Genomic DNA, 19196 nt, shown 5'->3' on the forward strand with positions numbered 1-19196 from the left:
ACGTCCTGCAGTTCATTGAACTCGTTCATAAATCTGCTGGTTGGTTCGTGTTGTGTGTAGTTCCTCGTTCTCAATGGAGGATCAAAGACCCTCCGACGACGAAGAGAAACCGGGCTTTCGTTGAAATTAAATCGGTCCAACAGGTGAGAGCTTTCAATCCGTCCACTGAGTATGTTGCAGAAAAACACAATATCTGCGATCTTATGTCTGCTACTGATTGTTTCAAAATCTACTAGACAGCAAATGTTTTCGTATTCAGGTAGTTCGTCATTCCATCCAAGGTGTCTTAAAGCGAATATCACGAATTTACGCTGAACTGATTCAAGTCGTTGTTTTTGCATGCCATACTTTGGTCGCCAAACCACACTCGCGAAATCCAGTTTTGTTCTGACAAGACTGCCGCAGATTGCAAGAATTGCATGAGGGTCCGTAAATTCCCGTCCAAATCGTCATTTACTCGAGAATAAGTCTACCGACAAAATGGGACGTTTACTCTAATTCACTTGTTATAGGGCAGGGGCACATACATAAGACATACGTAACACTGGCGATTTTTTTTTGGGACACTTTGCCCCACATTACCCGGTCCAAACTGCTCGACAAATAATGAATGAAATGAATTTTCTTTATCCCGGCTCTACTCGTGCCTCCGGCAACATCCCATAAGAAACTGTCAAAAAGTGTCTATCTTTCTTTTTTTCTCAACCATCAACATCATAGCCCGCGAAACTCGCTTTAACTGAAGCAGGAATACCAGATGTATAGATTTGTGAGCAAAAGTAAAATTTGGGTAGTTCAACAGATTTGTTTAACTTTGCTTTTTTTGTAGTTTCTGATGGTTTGTGTATGTTTTTTTATATATATTTGTGCGAAAATTTGCACAGATTGCTTGTGTAAGCTAAATTTTCTTATGATTCGAGCGATTTTTTTACAGATTTGAGGCAGACATTTCGTTTTTATTTTCAAGCAGTCGCAGACATTTTTCAAAAACATCTGGCATCCTTGGACAAGATTGCATTTACAGTTTGTTTGAGCGTTGACACGTTTTTTGCTATCAAAAGGGCAGAGTTTTGTTTTTTTTTTTTCAAAAGGTTTCTTCAATTTGAATTAAAATTTTCACCGCTTGTGATTTAATATTACATACTGAATCCTGTACTGAAAACGAGCTGAAACACTCGATTATTTTGGATCAAAAAGTTCTCTGAATCTTGATGGGTAAGCAGTGCGCAGTGGCAAATTGCGGCAAGCGGAATAAACCTGTTTCGCTTCACGTGTTTCCGAATGAACCAATAGTGTAAGTACATTTATGCATAAATTTAACTTAGTCATTGAAAACTTATTTTTTCAGTCTGGAAAAATGGGTAGAATTCTGTGGAAATCCGAAGGTGACCGAAGCTGCAAAATGGGATAGTCTTTCACAAAGACGAATTTGTTCCGCTCATTTCACTGAGAAAAGTTTTTTGGATCCTACCAACTTTTCAAAGGGGTGAATATAAAGCACTCTAGTTTTTGAAATGTATGACCTATTGAAAATAATTTCAGACTTAGAAGAGGATCTTTCCCCAGTATAAAAAGGCCCGATGCATTATTTAGTCCGATGAAAGACTACCTTGAAATCGACTTTTTAGAGGAAGTAGAGGAAGGCAATAATAGTTCATGTAAGTAAGAACCCCTAATATGTTTTATTTATTTACCCAACTCTGGGTTAATCATAAAGTTGATCATACAGGTCAGCTTCCTTCAAGAATTTGAACATATTTGTTAATTTAGAATGGTTTGTGTCTAAGATACTTTTAGTATCGCCAATTTAGTTTTAGCGAACATCTTATTAGGTTATCGAACCTGCTATTTGCAACCTGTAGTTCCACCTTCAACTGTACTCTTTTGTTTTAATATCGTAGGTGAATTCTATTATAAATAAAAATGTTGACGGGAAGTCATGAAACGGTAACGGGAAGCTAACATAGACTTGATCACTGACTGGAAACTGGTCTCGCATTCAACTGCCTTCCAGAACTTTTTTGTCTAGTTCATTTGGTGTCAGATAAATTCGTTCTCTGTAAACTTAAAAACTTCTACCATAATAACAGCGCAAATTTGTATACATGGTTTTTCGAGTGTGGAGCGTGTTTCTGTGACATTAACTACATTTCAGAAGTGTGACTAAGGGAAGCGATCTCAAAGTTTATTCATTGCTGAACCTATTAAATGTTGTACTTGAGTGCTATAGTAGCGATTGTGTTTGAATGATTTCAATATTCATTCATCTCATTAGTGATTCTTTTTAAACACTTTTAAACACTTAACTGGATACCGTGCCGATGAGTATACAAGGAAACTCATATACTAGGTGTATTTCTGTGATATTGATTTTGTTGTTTCTAAGCGGCGTGATTAATAACCCGTTTACACTACAGTGGATTTCATGTGATATCGCCAATCTTGATATCGAATTTCATACAACAATTTTTTCGTAAAAACTAGATGTATGGATTCTGATATCAAGATACGTTATATCATATGATATCAACTGTAGTGTTAACAAAACATAAGGTGAAATTCGACCGTTTTCATTTTCGAACTGCTCAGCATATTATTCCGCAAATTTTCACATGAGGATTTTGAGCATGTGAAAGATCCTGTTACACTAAATCGATCTCATCCTTGAGCATGATTAAGGAGAAGGTAAATTTGTTTTTTTTTTTTTTGCAAACTATGGAACTTGTCGTGCATTTTTTAAAATATACCGTTTTGATTCAAACTTCGAACAGTCTCAAACTTTGAACACTTCAAATTATTACGGCTAGTGTTATAAGAAGTGTGATTATTATACACCATTTCGTTCCTTGGAATGTCCTCCACCCAGTGTTGTATAGCTTTTTACTGTAGGGCCACTTCCAGGGAATCAGCAGGCGTTGAAAAAAGTGACAGTCAGTATTCAGACGGTTTACCTATCTATCTCTTAGTGATTACGTTGAAGTGTTCGGAGTTTGAACCAAAGCCGATTTCCAAATCTTCCTTGTTTTCATGTACAAAACGTGTTCAAATCTATATAAATAGCATTTATTTGCAACAACAATAAAATAACCAACATTCCAAACCGTTAGGAACAATCAGAAAATTAATTTTTCGTTGATTTTTTAGTGCTAGAAATTACATCATAGCTTAAGTGTTCGAAATTTGATTAAGTACGGTATTTTTTATTTATTGCATGGGTGCGATTTTTATAGACCATTTTAGATTTGGTTGAAACTTTACACAGATGTTTCTATAGGCGAAAGATATCATTTTGTGCTATTAGTATTTTTTTTTTGCTCTAAGCGAATTTTTGAAAAGACCTTGTGACCTAACAAGCTAGCGCCAGCCCCACCATTGTCCTGTATCCTGATAGTTGGCTGCAAAGGCTGTGCCCAATTAACAGAAAGATACAGTTTCGACAGCGAATTGGTAATACTTTCTGCTTACTTTTGCTTTGCACCGTATCAAATAAGTTTGATATAAGTAAATCTAATCTAATCTTTTGAATGCGGTACAACCAACCGCGTAAAAAACGACCCCAGTGTACATTTTTGCTTAAAAGTCAAGTTTCACATTTTTTTTCAATTTTACAATTTTTTAGAATAATCCAATTTTAATGATGCAGTATGATTTTAATAGTAATTTAAGCTATATATAAGCTCTTCCCAGATGGTCTCGAGGTACGATGCTGGCCTAACAAACCAGTCGTCATAGGTTCGAGTCTCATTTCGGGAGAGACTGTTAGTGTCAGTAGGATCGTAGCGCTAGCCCCGCAATTATCTTGTACACTAAACAGTCGGCTGCGAAGTCTGTGTATAAATAAACACAAGGTCAAGTTCCGAATCGGAATGTAGCACGTGGGCTGGTATTGCTCTAATCAAGAAAAAAATGATGAAACCCCATTTTTTCGACTTTCCACAACCGAGTTTTGGCACTGGTCGTTTTGTACTACAGTGGGCCCTTGCGTGAAAATTTTTTCTACAGAGCATTGATAAATGGTGCAAAATCAATGTCATCTGTTAGCTACTAGAATATATTATTATCAATTGTTTCCATTGTTTTTTCAGCTTTAAAACAATCATTGAAAACTTGTATTTTTGAAACGCTCCCTTCCCTATTGGATGGAAGAGAAGGGGTGCCCGGTATGATTTTTTGTACCTAACATTTTCAGTTATCATATATATAAAACGAAATATGTTTATCTCATCTCAGTTATGCGTGAAAAATTCTAAAGTACTGTTCGAAGAATCGAGCAGCTGGTTCATAATGAGTTAAAATCATACTGCATCATCAGAACTTGATTATTCACAAAAATGAAGAAATTGACAAAAAATTAAGTAAGAAACTTATCTTACATTTTTGCATTCTGGATCTTTTTATCAAAAATTTTAGAATAATGTCAACAAAAAATAATTTTAGGGGAAAATGTAATTCTTTTTTTTTTCTTTAATGTATAAATTAGTGTTTATTTTCTAATTTTCTCAACTCGTATTCGAAATAACTTGACACCTGTTTTCAAGTTATTTCGAATACGAGTCTTCACGAATAAAATTACAATGGGATTTTCGATTTGAAATGGCGATTTTAATTGTTTACAATCATTGTAACCTGAACATTTTGAAAATATCTTTTCAAAAACTCAACCTTTCATAATAATTTGTTTTTCATTTTTCCATCCTGGACATTATATCAAAAATTGCGACATAACTTAAGTTAAATTTGAACAAATAGAAAAACAATCAAACTCTTATTATTAAATTGAAATTTAATGTTGATTTTTGATATCTTTTGGTTAAGACAAAAAAAAATTCTACGGAATAAATTTTTGTACAAGACATTGTAACTCATTCTCAGACAGTTTTTCTATACAACCAACGGTTTATGAACTACAATGCTTTGAATACATTAAAATGAAAGCACATACGTCCTTTTAGAAAATATATCACCCCTTCTTTTTGTGGAAGGGAGGACTCCCTTACAAATTACAGACAAATTTCTGCATAACTCGAGAAGTTATCAAGTAAATGGAACCCAGTTTGACATGTGGAGGTTTCGAGGGACGAGGAATATTTCTATGGTGGTTCGACACTTCTCCCGGGTTCTGGAAGACAACTGAAAAAGGTCGAATACCACCCAATATGGGTATTTCCAGAATTAGATGCCATATTGAATCTTTCCAGGACCACCATATTATTTTCAGAGAATTTTTTTTATTGGTACTAGATAAAGGCTAATAAACAATACGAAAAAGTCTATAGTAATATTGGCGTCTAAAATTCAAAGAATTATTGAAAGGGAGAAATTTATTTCGAACTTACCATTTACGGTTCCTCTTATATGGAACAAGACATTTATTGTAACAAACAGCCTCATGTAGTTCTACATCAACCTTGTTGTCGTGGCTTTGCAAACAACCCTTCTGATTTTTTTTTTGTAATAGCAGAGAGAAAAATGGGCAGGACGAAGTTTGCCGTGTCAGCTAATAGGTGATATAAACAAGTTTTATACAGTTTCGGCGCAAGACTTATCAAAAGTTGTAAGCAATATGAGAAAGCTTACAACACTTCGAATACTTTGGGATCGTTAGTATAACTCAACTTTTTTTTAATTCAAATTTTGTGTTAATTTTCGATAATTTTAGTAAAAATAGATAAAAAAATAATTTTAGTAAAAAAAGATAAAAGAAAATTTTTTCTGGGTTTATATTTTTTACAAGACTACAACTCATCCTCAGACAGTTTTTCTATACAACCACCGATGTCTGAGCGACAATGCTTTGAATAAAGACTATGCCAAAATGTATACGCCTTTCGAAAAAGCAACTTATAGTTACACCAGTTATTTTTCATACGTAACTGTTTTTATTAATGAGCATTTCCTCGAAAAATGTTCCAGTTTTAATATATTTTTTTAATTGTCATTTTTAATTTGGCTGAAACTTTGCATAGATGTTTGGGAAGGCAAAAATTCCATTTTGTGCTGTTGGTTTATTTTTTGAACCATGAATCATTATTGAGAAGCTATGTAAAAATGCTGTTTTGGGAAGGTATTGATGACTACAAATATTTTTAGAGTAAAAACAGTTTGTTTGATTGGTGTGGCGTCTTCGGCAAAGTTGTAGATAATAATTTCGTCTTTCCAAAAACAATAAAGTAATAAAAATTTAAAAAAATCTATAATTAATTATCTAAATGAGATTTAAAAAAACCGATTTTTTTCCTTAAAAATTAAAAAAAGATTTGCTAAACTTTGATGGCTGTCCGATCATAGAGAAATAAGAAACATAAAATCAAAGTTTCCCAAAAAAAATGGAAAAATATAGTCAGCGAAGTTGTAGACAGTAGTTTTCTCCTTCCAAAATAAATACTGTGAGAAAAAAAGAGAATGTTTTAGAAAAAAGCACAAACATAATTCTAATATATGAATCAGTTTCTTTTCTGCAAAAGATATACACTAGGGTGGGGAAAAGTGATCGATTTTCCAGAACCAAGTTTTTTTGGTTCCTTTTGGGGCCCCAAACAACCCTAAACTTACCGGAAGTTGATTGGTTTTGTCTCCGCTTAGCGAATTGCATTTCAAATTCGTTGAAAATTTATATGGGAAAACCTACTTTTTTGCATTTATCTTTCTAGAGAGCTCAATAATGATCTAATAATGCACTACATTATGTAAAAGTATAGTATGTTAGATGCCTAACAACTTTGAAGAAGGCACTGAAGAGCTAGGATGTCCCTAAGAAGAGCTATAGCTGTTCAAAGTTGAGTATGTCGATTTAAATGCAGAAAATCTTGTTTTCTGCCAACATTACCAATGTACCGGCGCCAGCAGGATTCCCGTCAGAAAGAACCTGTCGTAACGAGTTTATACACTCAGCTGGATCAAACAAACAAATTCTGGTCAATATTCTAGGCGTAGGTAGAATCTACAACGTGTTTCAGAGGTTACTTCTGATGGAAATCTGACTAACGCCGGTACACTGGCAGTGTTGGCAGGAAAAATGACTTGCAACATAAATTTCGACATACTCATCTTTGAACAGCTCCAGTATTTTTTCGGGACACCCTAGCTCTTTGATGTTTTCGGCCAAGTTGTTAGGCATCAAAAAACCTACCATTTGAAGTCATGAAACCTATGGTTTGAGCTACTTTGAGCTCTTTAGAATGGAAAATGCAAAAACGTTGGTTTTTCCATACAAATCTCCATATAAATTTGAAATGCAATGCGCCAAGCGGAGACTAAATCAATCGACTTCCGATAAATTTAGGATTGTTTGAGGCTCAAAATAGAATAAAAAAACTTGGTTCTGGCTTTCTGTGTTTCTATCAAGTTTCGTTTTTTCCATATAACGATTCCCCACCCTACTACACACTATTATATTTTTTTTTGAGGACAATATTATTATCTAGAACTCTCTAGAATTTATATATACATAAATATATATAAATATATAAATAAATATATATATTTATTTATATATATATATATATATATATATATATATATATATATATATATATATATATATATATATATATATATATATATATATATATATATATATATATATATATATATATATATATATATATATATATTTTTATATATATATATATATATATATATATATATATATATATATATATATATATATATATATATATATATATATATATATATATATATATATATATATATACATATATACATATATATATATATATATATATATATATATATATATATATATATATATATATATATATATATATATATATATATATATATATATATATATATATACATATATATATATATATATATATATATATATATATATATACGTTATGAAAAGACGAGCCCAGCCGACCATGCCAACACGCCGCATCGATCGACCACAGCAACCGATGCGCCAGGGAATTGATGAGCCAGGAGAAACCAGCGTAGCAACAGCCAGGGTAACTACATCGAGACGACCAACGCCAACTTGCCCCATCGATCGGACGCAACGATCGATGCACCGTAGAAATGATGAGCCAGGAAGAATCCAGCGTAGCAACAACCCAGGAAGGCAAAGTAGACACGACCAACGAGTACCAACGTGGAGGACCCATCGAACGATATTGGTTGTGCTGACTAGGTAGATTTAGTTAATAAAAGGTTTAGCGATAGGAATATCGAGTCAGTCTTAAGCGTGCGTTCTATTGTAATCGGTCTAAAACGTGAATAAATATTTTTTTTATAATACTCGTAACCATTCGAGCATTACTGGCGCAGTCGACGGCAAGTGCGTGGAAGTAGTGAAACGCTAAATTTCCTAAGTGCGAATTAAGGAAAAGACTTAGTGCGGAAAAAGCAGTGCTAAGTGAACCGGAAAAAATACAAGTCCAAGTGAAAATTAGGACTTAGTTAAACAAACCAAAAGTGACTATCAAGTGATATCGCAAATAGAAGCTGCACTTAGTGAAAATAAGCGCAGTTTTAACAAATAAAAGCGCTTGGAAACAGAGCACCTCACGAAAGCCCAACCCGAGCAACATTCATCGAGAATAACCGGATCATCGGCGAAGCCACTGGTGAGCGCATATCACTCAGTTTGCGTGATTCGGAGCGACGGAAGGACCCACACACATCTACCTACAACCTACCAGAGGACCATACTTGAGACTCCAGATGATGCTGAAAGCATTTCTGTAAGTAAAACACTTTTAAACTAAATCTAAACATAATTCAATCGTCACTTTTCATCGAGACTAGTTGCCGATTGAATACCACATATCACAACGAAGTGTGTGAAACTCAAAATAAATTTGTGAAGCTAGTGCAAGTGTGAGCGCATATCTAACTTAAAACTGGTTCGCATATTGTTTAGTTCCCATAACAAGTGAACAAACAAATCTCACTTCATTTAAAATGGAGCGTGAACTTATGATCTCCCCAGACCTCATGCCAGCACCAGAACTGGACGAGTTAGGAGACCATCAAAATGCACCACCACAGGTGCAACAACAAGAAATAACAGTGGAGCAATTGCTTCAACATATTAGAAACCTGACTGACACCCAGCAGGATCTTGTTTCAACCATTAGGCAAATGAAAGCCAAAGCAGATGATCCATTCCTGCAATTTCAGACACCCGATCCGATTAAAAACTTACCAACTTTTAACGGTAATAAAAAAGAAACGAGTGCATGGCTCGAAGACGCTGAGAACACACTCGGTTTGTTCGAACGGTATCGTGGCCAGGCAGTATACTCTCAACTCGTTAGAGCAGTTAAGAACAAAATCATAGGGGAGGCAAAGGAAATCCTGATTGCCGCGGGTAACCCTAACAATTGGATCGACATTAAAGATGTCATCCTAAATTCTTTTGGAGATAGACGTGATCTCACGTCTCATATCCAGTCGCTATTCTACATAAATCAGGGCAAGAAAAGTTTGCCAGAGTACTACAATAAAATCAAGACCATCGACACTGCCATTAAATCCACGGCAGCGACGATGGATGATTACAGACATTCAACAAAAGCAATTAACAACCTCGTTAGTCTTATGACGCTTACCAGGTTTATTGATGGCTTAACAGATGACCTTTCAATGCACGTGAGAAGCTACAGGCCAGAATCTTTAGAGGAAGCCTACGCCATCACTACGCAGTATGCGAATGCAGCATACAGACGTACGCTGAATAAGAAGCCGACAATAGATAACATGGACAAACAAAGTTTTCATAATAGACAGGCGAAACAAAACAATTACAACAACAACGGCAACTCGCTTAATGCGAAACCTGCCAACTCCAATTCCAACAACCCAAACCATTCAAAAACATATGGGTCGGGAAAATTTAAAACGAGAAGCTCACCATCGGACGATGACGTCTCCATGAGGACGGCGAAATCTCGTGTCGAGGTGAATAACCACGACAATAAAACAGAACGCGAAAGCAAACTTGAGGAAAAACCTGACACCTCAAATCAGCTGGAGGAATCCGTTCTAGAGTCGGATGACGATGACTACTTCGTCGAAGACGAGCTAAATTTTCAGGTGAGCGAAGCACTATCAAGAATTAGAACCGAAACAAACGAAGAAGTCAACGTTAATACCTCAAGCGACGACTTAGAAACGGTCCACTCAGCGGACACTAGCGATGACTACTTTATAAGTTGCACGGAAAGACCAATTAATCTGTTCAAAACGCAATTGATCTTTGAAATTGGCAATATAGATACCGATCTTCATGAAGAGGTTTTCACAAAATTTCACAGATATACAATTGCTAGACCTCAATATACAGAGGTTGATATTGTGAACATCTTCAAAAACTATCTGAACCCCAAAGGAGTTAACTGCATAAAAGCTCCAGTTTCACTGCTACAATTAATTCAAGAAACCTATAAAACACATTTTTCCACTAATAAAATTTTCAAAGTATTTATTTCAGAAAAGCTGCTAGAAGACATCCGTCTAGATACCGAGCAAGATGAACTTATCGAACAAGTCCACGAATTTGGTCACAGGGGGATAAAGGAAAATAAGAAACAGATTCTCCAAAAATACTTCTTTCCCGAGCTTGAAAGGAAACTGAAAATTTTTATCACATCCTGTGATATTTGCAAACGTAGCAAATATGACAGAAAACCTCCAAAACTGATACAAAGAAGTACCTTTGGTGAAACTGTTTTTGACAGAATCCATATCGACGTCTTTTTCATGAAAGGTCATAAATGGCTCACAATCGTTGATTCATTTTCCAAATTCGCGAATATAATTGCACTCGAAACAAGAACCATTATTGACATGAAAAAAGCAATAACGGATCACATTAGACAGTTTGGAAGACCTGTAACGATTGTGTGCGATCAAGAACCTTCCTTTAAATCCATTGATTTTATCGGATTCCTAAACGATTTAGGAATAGTCGTTCATCACGCTAGTTCCTCCGAATCGAATGGCATTGTTGAAAGGTTTCACTCAACATTGATTGAGCTGTACAGAACTTTACACGCGAAGTACAAAGATTTGGCATTAAACGAAATAATGAATATTTTAACCGACATTTACAACAATACTTTTCATTCGGCAATTAATCAAAAACCACGCGATGTAATCTTTAACAAAACAAATATTACAAATAGCGAGGAAATCGCAAGAAATTTTGATAAAATTCAATCCGCGATAAAAGTTGAACTCAATAAGCGAAAGGAAGCACACGAGAATAAATTTGATAAAAATGAAACACCAAAAACTTTAAATATAAATGATAAAAAATACATAAAAATTGGTCAAAGACAAACCAAAGATCAAAACCTTTATAAAATTGCAACTGTTAAATCCAATGATGAATTCACTTTTACTGATGCAAACGATATTAAAATCCATAAAAACCGAATTAAAAACTAAACATTTAAACCATCCCTTTTTCCTTTCAGAATAATTTTCATCGACACAATTAATGCTACCACATACAAAGAAATTCCCAACAGCAATGGACTGGTTGCATTCAAAATCAAAACAGCAAGGATCAAAACTGGATATGACAGGACATTACACAAAATCAATCTTAGGTCGCTAGAAGACAACGTAAAATATATAGAAAAAATTACCCAGTCATTCAAAACAGTTGAACACTTAGAACAAACTTTTGTAGATAAAATTAAATTAGCCAACGGAAAACTTAGGAGTTTAAATACACACAGAACAAAAAGAGCACTAATAAATGCACTTGGAACGGCTATTAAAATCATTGCAGGGAACCCAGATAATGATGATCTCGAAATCATACATAAAAGCTTAGGAGAATTGCAAACACAAGAAAACAAATTAGTCCGCAACCAAGTCCGACAAATTCAAATCAATTAACTTTTTAAAGACAAAATCAACAACATTACAGATGCACTTGGAAAAATCAGCTCCAAAATATCAAAAGAATATAATTCAGTACAAGGCTTGAGATCAGATTTAGAATTCATTAACCTTATTTGGAATACAGATAAAATTATTCATATTTTAGAGAACATCGAGGAACAGATAGAATTTTCTAGAATAGGCTTGTTAAACAAAAATATTCTTTCAGTAGAAGAGAAAATGTACATTTTCGATAAACTTGTAAACCAAAACCTTAAATTGAATTATTTAGACGAAATTTTTCAGTACAGCACAGCTAGTATCGGCATCAGCAAAGGACAAGCAGTTATACTCATCAAGACACCAATTCTAGACGAGAAGACGTACGACCTTTTGGAACTTCATACCTTGAAAATCAACGAAACACGAATCGACACTCATATCAACCTGGTTACTAAGCATGGCGATCTAATTTACTCCCAAACATCAAAATGCGACATATGCGAGGGTAACAACTTGGTGGAAGACGAATGTATCTACAAAATTTTAACCCATCAAACACCAACATGCCCGCTTGTAAAGACGAAACAAGCATTCCAAGTCAATGAAATTGTAAAAGGCGTTATCCTGATCGATACCTCCGAAAACACTGAAGTAAGAGACTCTTGTGGAAACTCGAAGATGGTACGGGATGCCACCATTGTAGAAACCGAAAACTGTACCATTAGAATTCGCAACCTTACATTCTCTGGAAGGCTTGACGTAGTTCAACAAGACGAGTATCTGGTTCCAATCTACAGCAAACCTCTACAAAACACATCTTACTCAAAAGATGACGAAGAAAACTTTATGCTTCGGATCCTGAACCTAGAAGAACTCAGCGAGATTCAAATATCTCTAAACCATACACAAAAACGGGTAACATATGGAGGTGTCATCCTCCTCGCACTAACTTTTTTTTGTTTCTTCACTGCATTTTTCTACAGAAAAATACATGCGAGGGTGAGCAAAGAAAATCACACCAAGCTACCAGAACTTCTTACCCCCAAACATATAGGAGAAATAGACGGGACGGCTAAGACAAATGAAGATACGCCTAAGCACGGAAGCAATGGAGTCCACACCATGACGCCATTATCCGAGGTCCTTAAACATCAAACGAGGACGCTTGATACTTATGGGGGGAGACGTTATGAAAAGACGAGCCCAGCCGACCATGCCAACACGCCGCATCGATCGACCACAGCAACCGATGCGCCAGGGAATTGATGAGCCAGGAGAAACCAGCGTAGCAACAGCCAGGGTAACTACATCGAGACGACCAACGCCAACTTGCCCCAGCGATCGGACGCAACGATCGATGCACCGTAGAAATGATGAGCCAGGAAGAATCCAGCGTAGCAACAACCCAGGAAGGCAAAGTAGACACGACCAACGAGTACCAACGTGGAGGACCCATCGAACGATATTGGTTGTGCTGACTAGGTAGATTTAGTTAATAAAAGGTTTAGCGATAGGAATATCGAGTCAGTCTTAAGCGTGCGTTCTATTGTAATCGGTCTAAAACGTGAATAAATATTTTTTTTATAATACTCGTAACCATTCGAGCATTACTTATATATATATATATATATATATATATATATATATATATATATATATATATATATATATATATATATATATATATATATATATATATATATATATATATATATATATATATATATATATATATATATATATATATATATATATATATACATACATGTATATATATATACATATATATATATATATATATATATATATATATATATATATATATATATATATATATATATATATATATATATATATATATATATATATATATATATATATATATATACATACTGAAAAACTGAAACAATCAAAAAAATGATTTATTCGACGATCTTTAGTTTTTATTTTATTTCTCCATGTTCTGTTAAATATTTTTAGTTAGCTTATAGTTTGTAGTTTTTGCAGAAAAAAATCGGATTCCTAAAAAGTGAGTGTTTTGAAACATTTAATTTGTAATTATATTTTTGTGTTTTATTTTTCAGGAACATTCTCTTTTGCTCTCACAGTGTATATTTTTTTTTTTGTAGGACAAAATTACTGTCTACAACTTTGCTGAAGATATTGTACCTATCAAATGAACCATTTTGGCTTCGATTTTTTTTTTCATTTTTTTGGTAAACTAACTTTTTTGTTTCTCATTTCTTCATGATCGGACAGCCATCAATGTTTAGCAAATCTTTTGTAGTTTTAATGACAAAAAAAACAGATTTTAAAAAATGAGCTTTTGATTTTAAATTTTTCTTTCAACTTTGTTTCCTAAAAAAAAAGTTTGTTCAATAGTGTATATTTTTTTGAAAGACAGAATTATTATCTACAACTTCGCCGAAGATGTCACACCGATCAAACAAACCGTTTTTGCTCTAAAAATATTTCTTACTTGCTGAAATAGCCTTTTTACATAGCTTCTCAACAATGATTCGTGTTTCAAAAAATAAACCAATAGCACAAAATGGCAGCTTTTACCCATAGAAACGTCTATGCAATATTTCAGCCAAATCAAAAATGGTCGATTAAATTGGTCGCACGTTTCTCGTAGAATTGCACTTATGTAAAGCGACAGACATTTGTGAAAAAAAACTAACGCTTTTAAATTATTTGGCTTAGGGTGAACGGTGAATTTACGTAACTAAATAGGGGGGAGGGGGTTCTGCAATTTTCTTACGTTATCTTACAAGGGGGGGGAGGGGGGTGAATTGATTATCTTACGTAAGAAAAAAAATGTTAACCCTGATCTGCACGAATCTGTACGACATGGGGGTTATATTTTGCGTCTAAGAAAAGTGTGGATGTTCATTCGAAGGCACTCCACGCTAAAATTCATAAAAGAAAAATTACGGAAGGACAATTAACTCAAATTTAGGGCAGAAGAGGAGACGAAGTATTGTGCTTGTTTCAGGATGAGGAAACTGGAGCTCAAGACGTGGAGTGGAAATTGATCTTGGTATAATCGAAACGTCACCGTACTTATTTATAGGTCAGAATCGATTATATATAGACTCGATTATACATAGTCTCGATGATATATAGACTCGATTATACATCATTTTAGGTTCGATTATTTATGGCAGGAATTTTTTGCTTTATTTTAAATATGACTTATCTAAAGCTGGAATATTGTAAGAAAACGGCCATAAAATACGTAACGCTTGAGGAGAATTTTGGCTATTTGATTCTTTTTTTAAGGGGGGGATTTGTTAGTAGCTTAAGTATTTATGATAAGTATTAGTAAGTAATGAGTATGTGTGTCCAATCACAAATGGTGACTTCTCAACACTGAACTGGCTATTTGATTCGATAAAGTGATAAAGTACCACCCATGCGAAAAATTCAGAGAATTTATACAAAAAGAGGGCTTCGAAAATATTTATTTTGTTTCCTTGTTCTTTGTTTCTGTTCCCTAATTATTTCATAGAATGAAAAAACGTGTTTATGAAAAAAATGTTCTAAAATTATTATTATTTATTTCAGTATCTATCCCAAGCATACAGTTGAAAAATGTTTGCAACAATTATCGCTCGTTATACGAGTTAGAGATACAGAAGAGTAAACCCCTTAAGAATACTTTGTCGAAAGAGCAGCAACGACGACGCAGTTTTCAAAGAATATGCTATCGACAGAAACGAAGTTTCATAAAAATTCAAAAATCCGGCAATTGAAAAAGAGTTTAAAGGCGAGTCAGGATAAGACAACTAGGGACAGCAAACTGCTTAAGACATTGAAATGCAATCCGATGTTACTCGAATCCATATAAAACTTTTCTATTCATAAAAATGCACGAAGATATCCTAGCATAAAATATACTGCTACTTGTCATCGTATAAATTCTGGATCAGCATATAGAAATTTCAGAGCAGCAGGTGTTTTATGCATGCCACATCCAAAATCTGTCACTAGATGGCAGCAATCCGTCACACTTGAACCCGGATTTAATAGGCAAATCATACAAAGTATGTCTGTCATTGCGTCTGGACTCCAAGAACGAGACAAGCTGATTGTGTTACTTATTGATGGAATGGCTTTGAAACCGACAATAGGTTATCATGCAAAAAGCGACTACTTTTATGGTCTTCCGAACAACGGTGTATTCAATGTTTATGAAGACAATGACATTGCAAATTCAGCCAATGAGGCAATCACAATCATGGCCAAAGGAGTAGGCACAAAGTATAAACAAGTAAGTAATTTTTAGATATATTCGTTGTTCATAAAACATAACTGATCTTAAATAACAGTACACAGTATCTGGATTAAAGTAACTTGTTACTTTTCATGTGTTTTTCTGTGAAAAAATCGGAATTTACGGGAATTTTTTTACATGCTGCATAAAAAAACTAAATCTGTTAATATATCTGACACTGCGCGGTTGGTATTTTTTCCTAATAAATTAAATTTTTTAAGGTCGTTTTCACAGTTCCCATTTCAGTTATTATTTATTTATTTTACTGCTATTTTTTAAATATAATATAAATAAATCTATATGTAATGCTCTTTTTTTAATTATTTCAGACCTTCGGATACTTCCTCGCAAATACAACCCTTACTTGTACACGACAACAAGAAATAATTGAAGAAGCTGTAAGGACTATGTTTAAAATAGGGTTTATACCGGTTGGCGTAGTGATGGATCAGCATCCGACTAATGTCATGACAGCTAGGGCATTAGGTGTTACAGTAGATGAACCAATGTTTGATATAGATGGGCATCCTGTGTTGTTCTTTTTCGACGCCCCGCACTTATTTAAGTCTTTAAGAAACAATTTATTCAACAAGAACGTTCTTTTCGAGAACGAAATAGTTTCCTTCCAACACATACGTGATTTATACAAAATAGATATTTCAAAAATGCCTCGATTGGTTCCAAAGCTCACTCAAAAAGCTGTCGAACTGCCTGCGTTTTCAAAGATGAATGTCAAATTAGCAACGCAAACCCTTGGTGGAACCACGGCTAAAGCTATCAAAACATACGTGGAATTGCAATGTTTGGAGAAAAAAGTGTTAGCAACTGCTTCATTTATAGAGCTTTTCGACCAACTCTTCGATGTTTTCAATTCTCGATTCAAGTTTTACTTGGCCAAGGTTTGTACATAAAAAACGTTCAATCTAATTTTGCAAATGGTTGCAAATCATTTTTCGCAAGCTGGCAATTCTCTAAAAAAGCACAGTGTATAACAATTTTGTACGATGAATCTAAAGTCCTAAAGTTGTCGTTCAGCTTACAAAGTTGTTTCAAACTGTGCTAGGTATGAGTCAAACTTGCGAAATGGAATGATCCCAAGTGATAATTCACAACCTTGAGTAAGGTTATGAGTAATAACTGATTATTGTAATCTTTTTCCATTGAAGCTATTAATTGTTTTTATTTTTATTGTAAATTCATGATATCCTCACTCATGAAAATCCTTTATAATATCAATGTTCAATCTTGGTGTTTTTATGTTTAAAATGAAAAATACTTTTGCATTAGATCAAAAACTGTATACAATAATTGTTTTATTCTCAGCCGTCACGTGCTGCAGTATCAGAAAATAGTGATCATTGGGATTTTCTGAGCAAAATGGAAAAAATAATCAAAAATCTTCAATTTGTGCCGAGCTTTTGTTTTGATGCAGCACAGGTAGCCGAATGCGCTGCCACATTGACAAAGGCACAGCGATTTCCTCCATGCCTGAACGGATATCTGCAAAATATAAAGGCGCTTTTTATGCTTTGGAAAATTTTGAACAAAGAACATGGAGTTTCCTACATATGCACAATAAATCTTTGCCAGGATCCCCTAGAAAACCAATTTTCCAATATAAGACGAGCTTGCGGATCGAATGATTCTCCCAATGCTCTGCATTTCGCAGCAGCACTGAAGTATTGCAGTATTTTCAATAGCCTGCGAGCTGTTGAAAATGCTAACTGTGAAGATGATAATTTCAAGAATATGGTTGATAGCGAAAGTATCGTGGAATCCGAAAAAGATCCTCTAGAATACGTAGGGAGTGAAAATTGTTGCATGCGTTTATTTTCGCCGATCGATTTTGACAACATAGAACCTTTAGATGCAGCTTAAGGAAATGCTGTTGTGTACATCGTTGGTCATGCGGTTTCTAAGCTCGTGCATACTCCATGCCGTCAAAAAATGATTATGCTGAATAAAAGCGAATTAGACGCAAGCTATACATTTTGCAGAATGAAGCGTTATTCAAAAGCATTTCAATATCCTAGTAATGCTGCGCGGGATATAGGACTACAATTGTTCCTCATTTTCAAGGAAAAGTTTTACGATCTCTTCCGAGAAAGCCGATTCTCTGTTAAAGCACGGCTCAAAGAATATATTCAACATGACAATAAGATTATTTGTTTTAAATGCTTTGGCAAATTGATAAACCGTATACTTAATACTTCATTAATGGACAAGTTCGCAAAATGCAATATTCAATAAATAAAAGGAGAGTGAGGCGCTCAAAACAGTCTGGTAAAGCAAGACGAATGCAATAACCTCCGTACAATATAAGACGCAATTCTAAAACACGAACTCCCAAAGTACGGATTCGACGAAAGACTTCTGCCCGGAAAACAACGCGAAAACTACCTACTGCAAGTACACCGGTGGTGAATTTTACAAGAAAAGAAACATGTCATGTTGGTAATAATTACGATTCAGATATGGAGCAAACAAAGAGAAGCATCCAGTTACTCGAACAGCTTGTTGCCACATTTCCTAATCGAGAGAAAAAAATCGTTACTCATCGGTAAAATTAGCTCTAAATAATGAAAACAATGGTGTTATTGCTTTTCTTTACAGAGATTGTCATCATCTTCCTATAGATTTTATTGAAAGTACGTACGAAAAGTATAAGCTTGAACTCCGAGAATTGTTTGATAAATATATGAAGTATGGGCGACATTTGTCAAAAATTGTAGATATTTTGGAATGGTATCAGATATCAACCATATTCACTGATGAGCAGAAATATCGCATGAGTCTTTATTTAGAAGAAAAATTACTGACAGAACAAGAAAAGGGAATGGTATGAGTCAATTATCTATTTGTGATATATATATATATATATATATATATATATATATATATATATATATATATATATATATATATATATATATATATATATATATATATATATATATATATATATATATATATATATATATATATATATATATATATATATATATATATATATATATATATATATATATATATATATATATATATATATATA

The 19196-nt window shown here is 34.1% G+C and overlaps 2 protein-coding genes across 2 annotated transcripts; both read left to right on the forward strand.

Moving 5' to 3' along the window:
* Nucleotides 1-1127: 1127 nt before the first annotated feature.
* On the forward strand, nt 1128-15693 carry LOC129723770 (uncharacterized). Its single transcript, XM_055678184.1, has 4 exons — nt 1128-1294; nt 1349-1486; nt 1543-1658; nt 15436-15693. Exons 1-4 carry the CDS (start codon nt 1212-1214, stop codon nt 15621-15623), a joined length of 525 nt encoding a protein of 174 aa, XP_055534159.1. The 5' UTR covers nt 1128-1211; the 3' UTR covers nt 15624-15693.
* Nucleotides 15694-15857: 164 nt separating this feature from the next.
* LOC129719861 (uncharacterized) lies at nt 15858-17055 on the forward strand. The gene is made up of 2 exons (XM_055671277.1): nt 15858-16141; nt 16474-17055. Exons 1-2 carry the CDS (start codon nt 15917-15919, stop codon nt 17053-17055), a joined length of 807 nt encoding a protein of 268 aa, XP_055527252.1. The 5' UTR covers nt 15858-15916.
* The last annotated feature ends 2141 nt before the right edge of the window (nt 17056-19196 follow it).

Source organism: Wyeomyia smithii, chromosome 2 (assembly GCF_029784165.1).
Source record: "Wyeomyia smithii strain HCP4-BCI-WySm-NY-G18 chromosome 2, ASM2978416v1, whole genome shotgun sequence".
In the NCBI taxonomy this organism is placed as follows: domain Eukaryota; kingdom Metazoa; phylum Arthropoda; class Insecta; order Diptera; family Culicidae; genus Wyeomyia; species Wyeomyia smithii.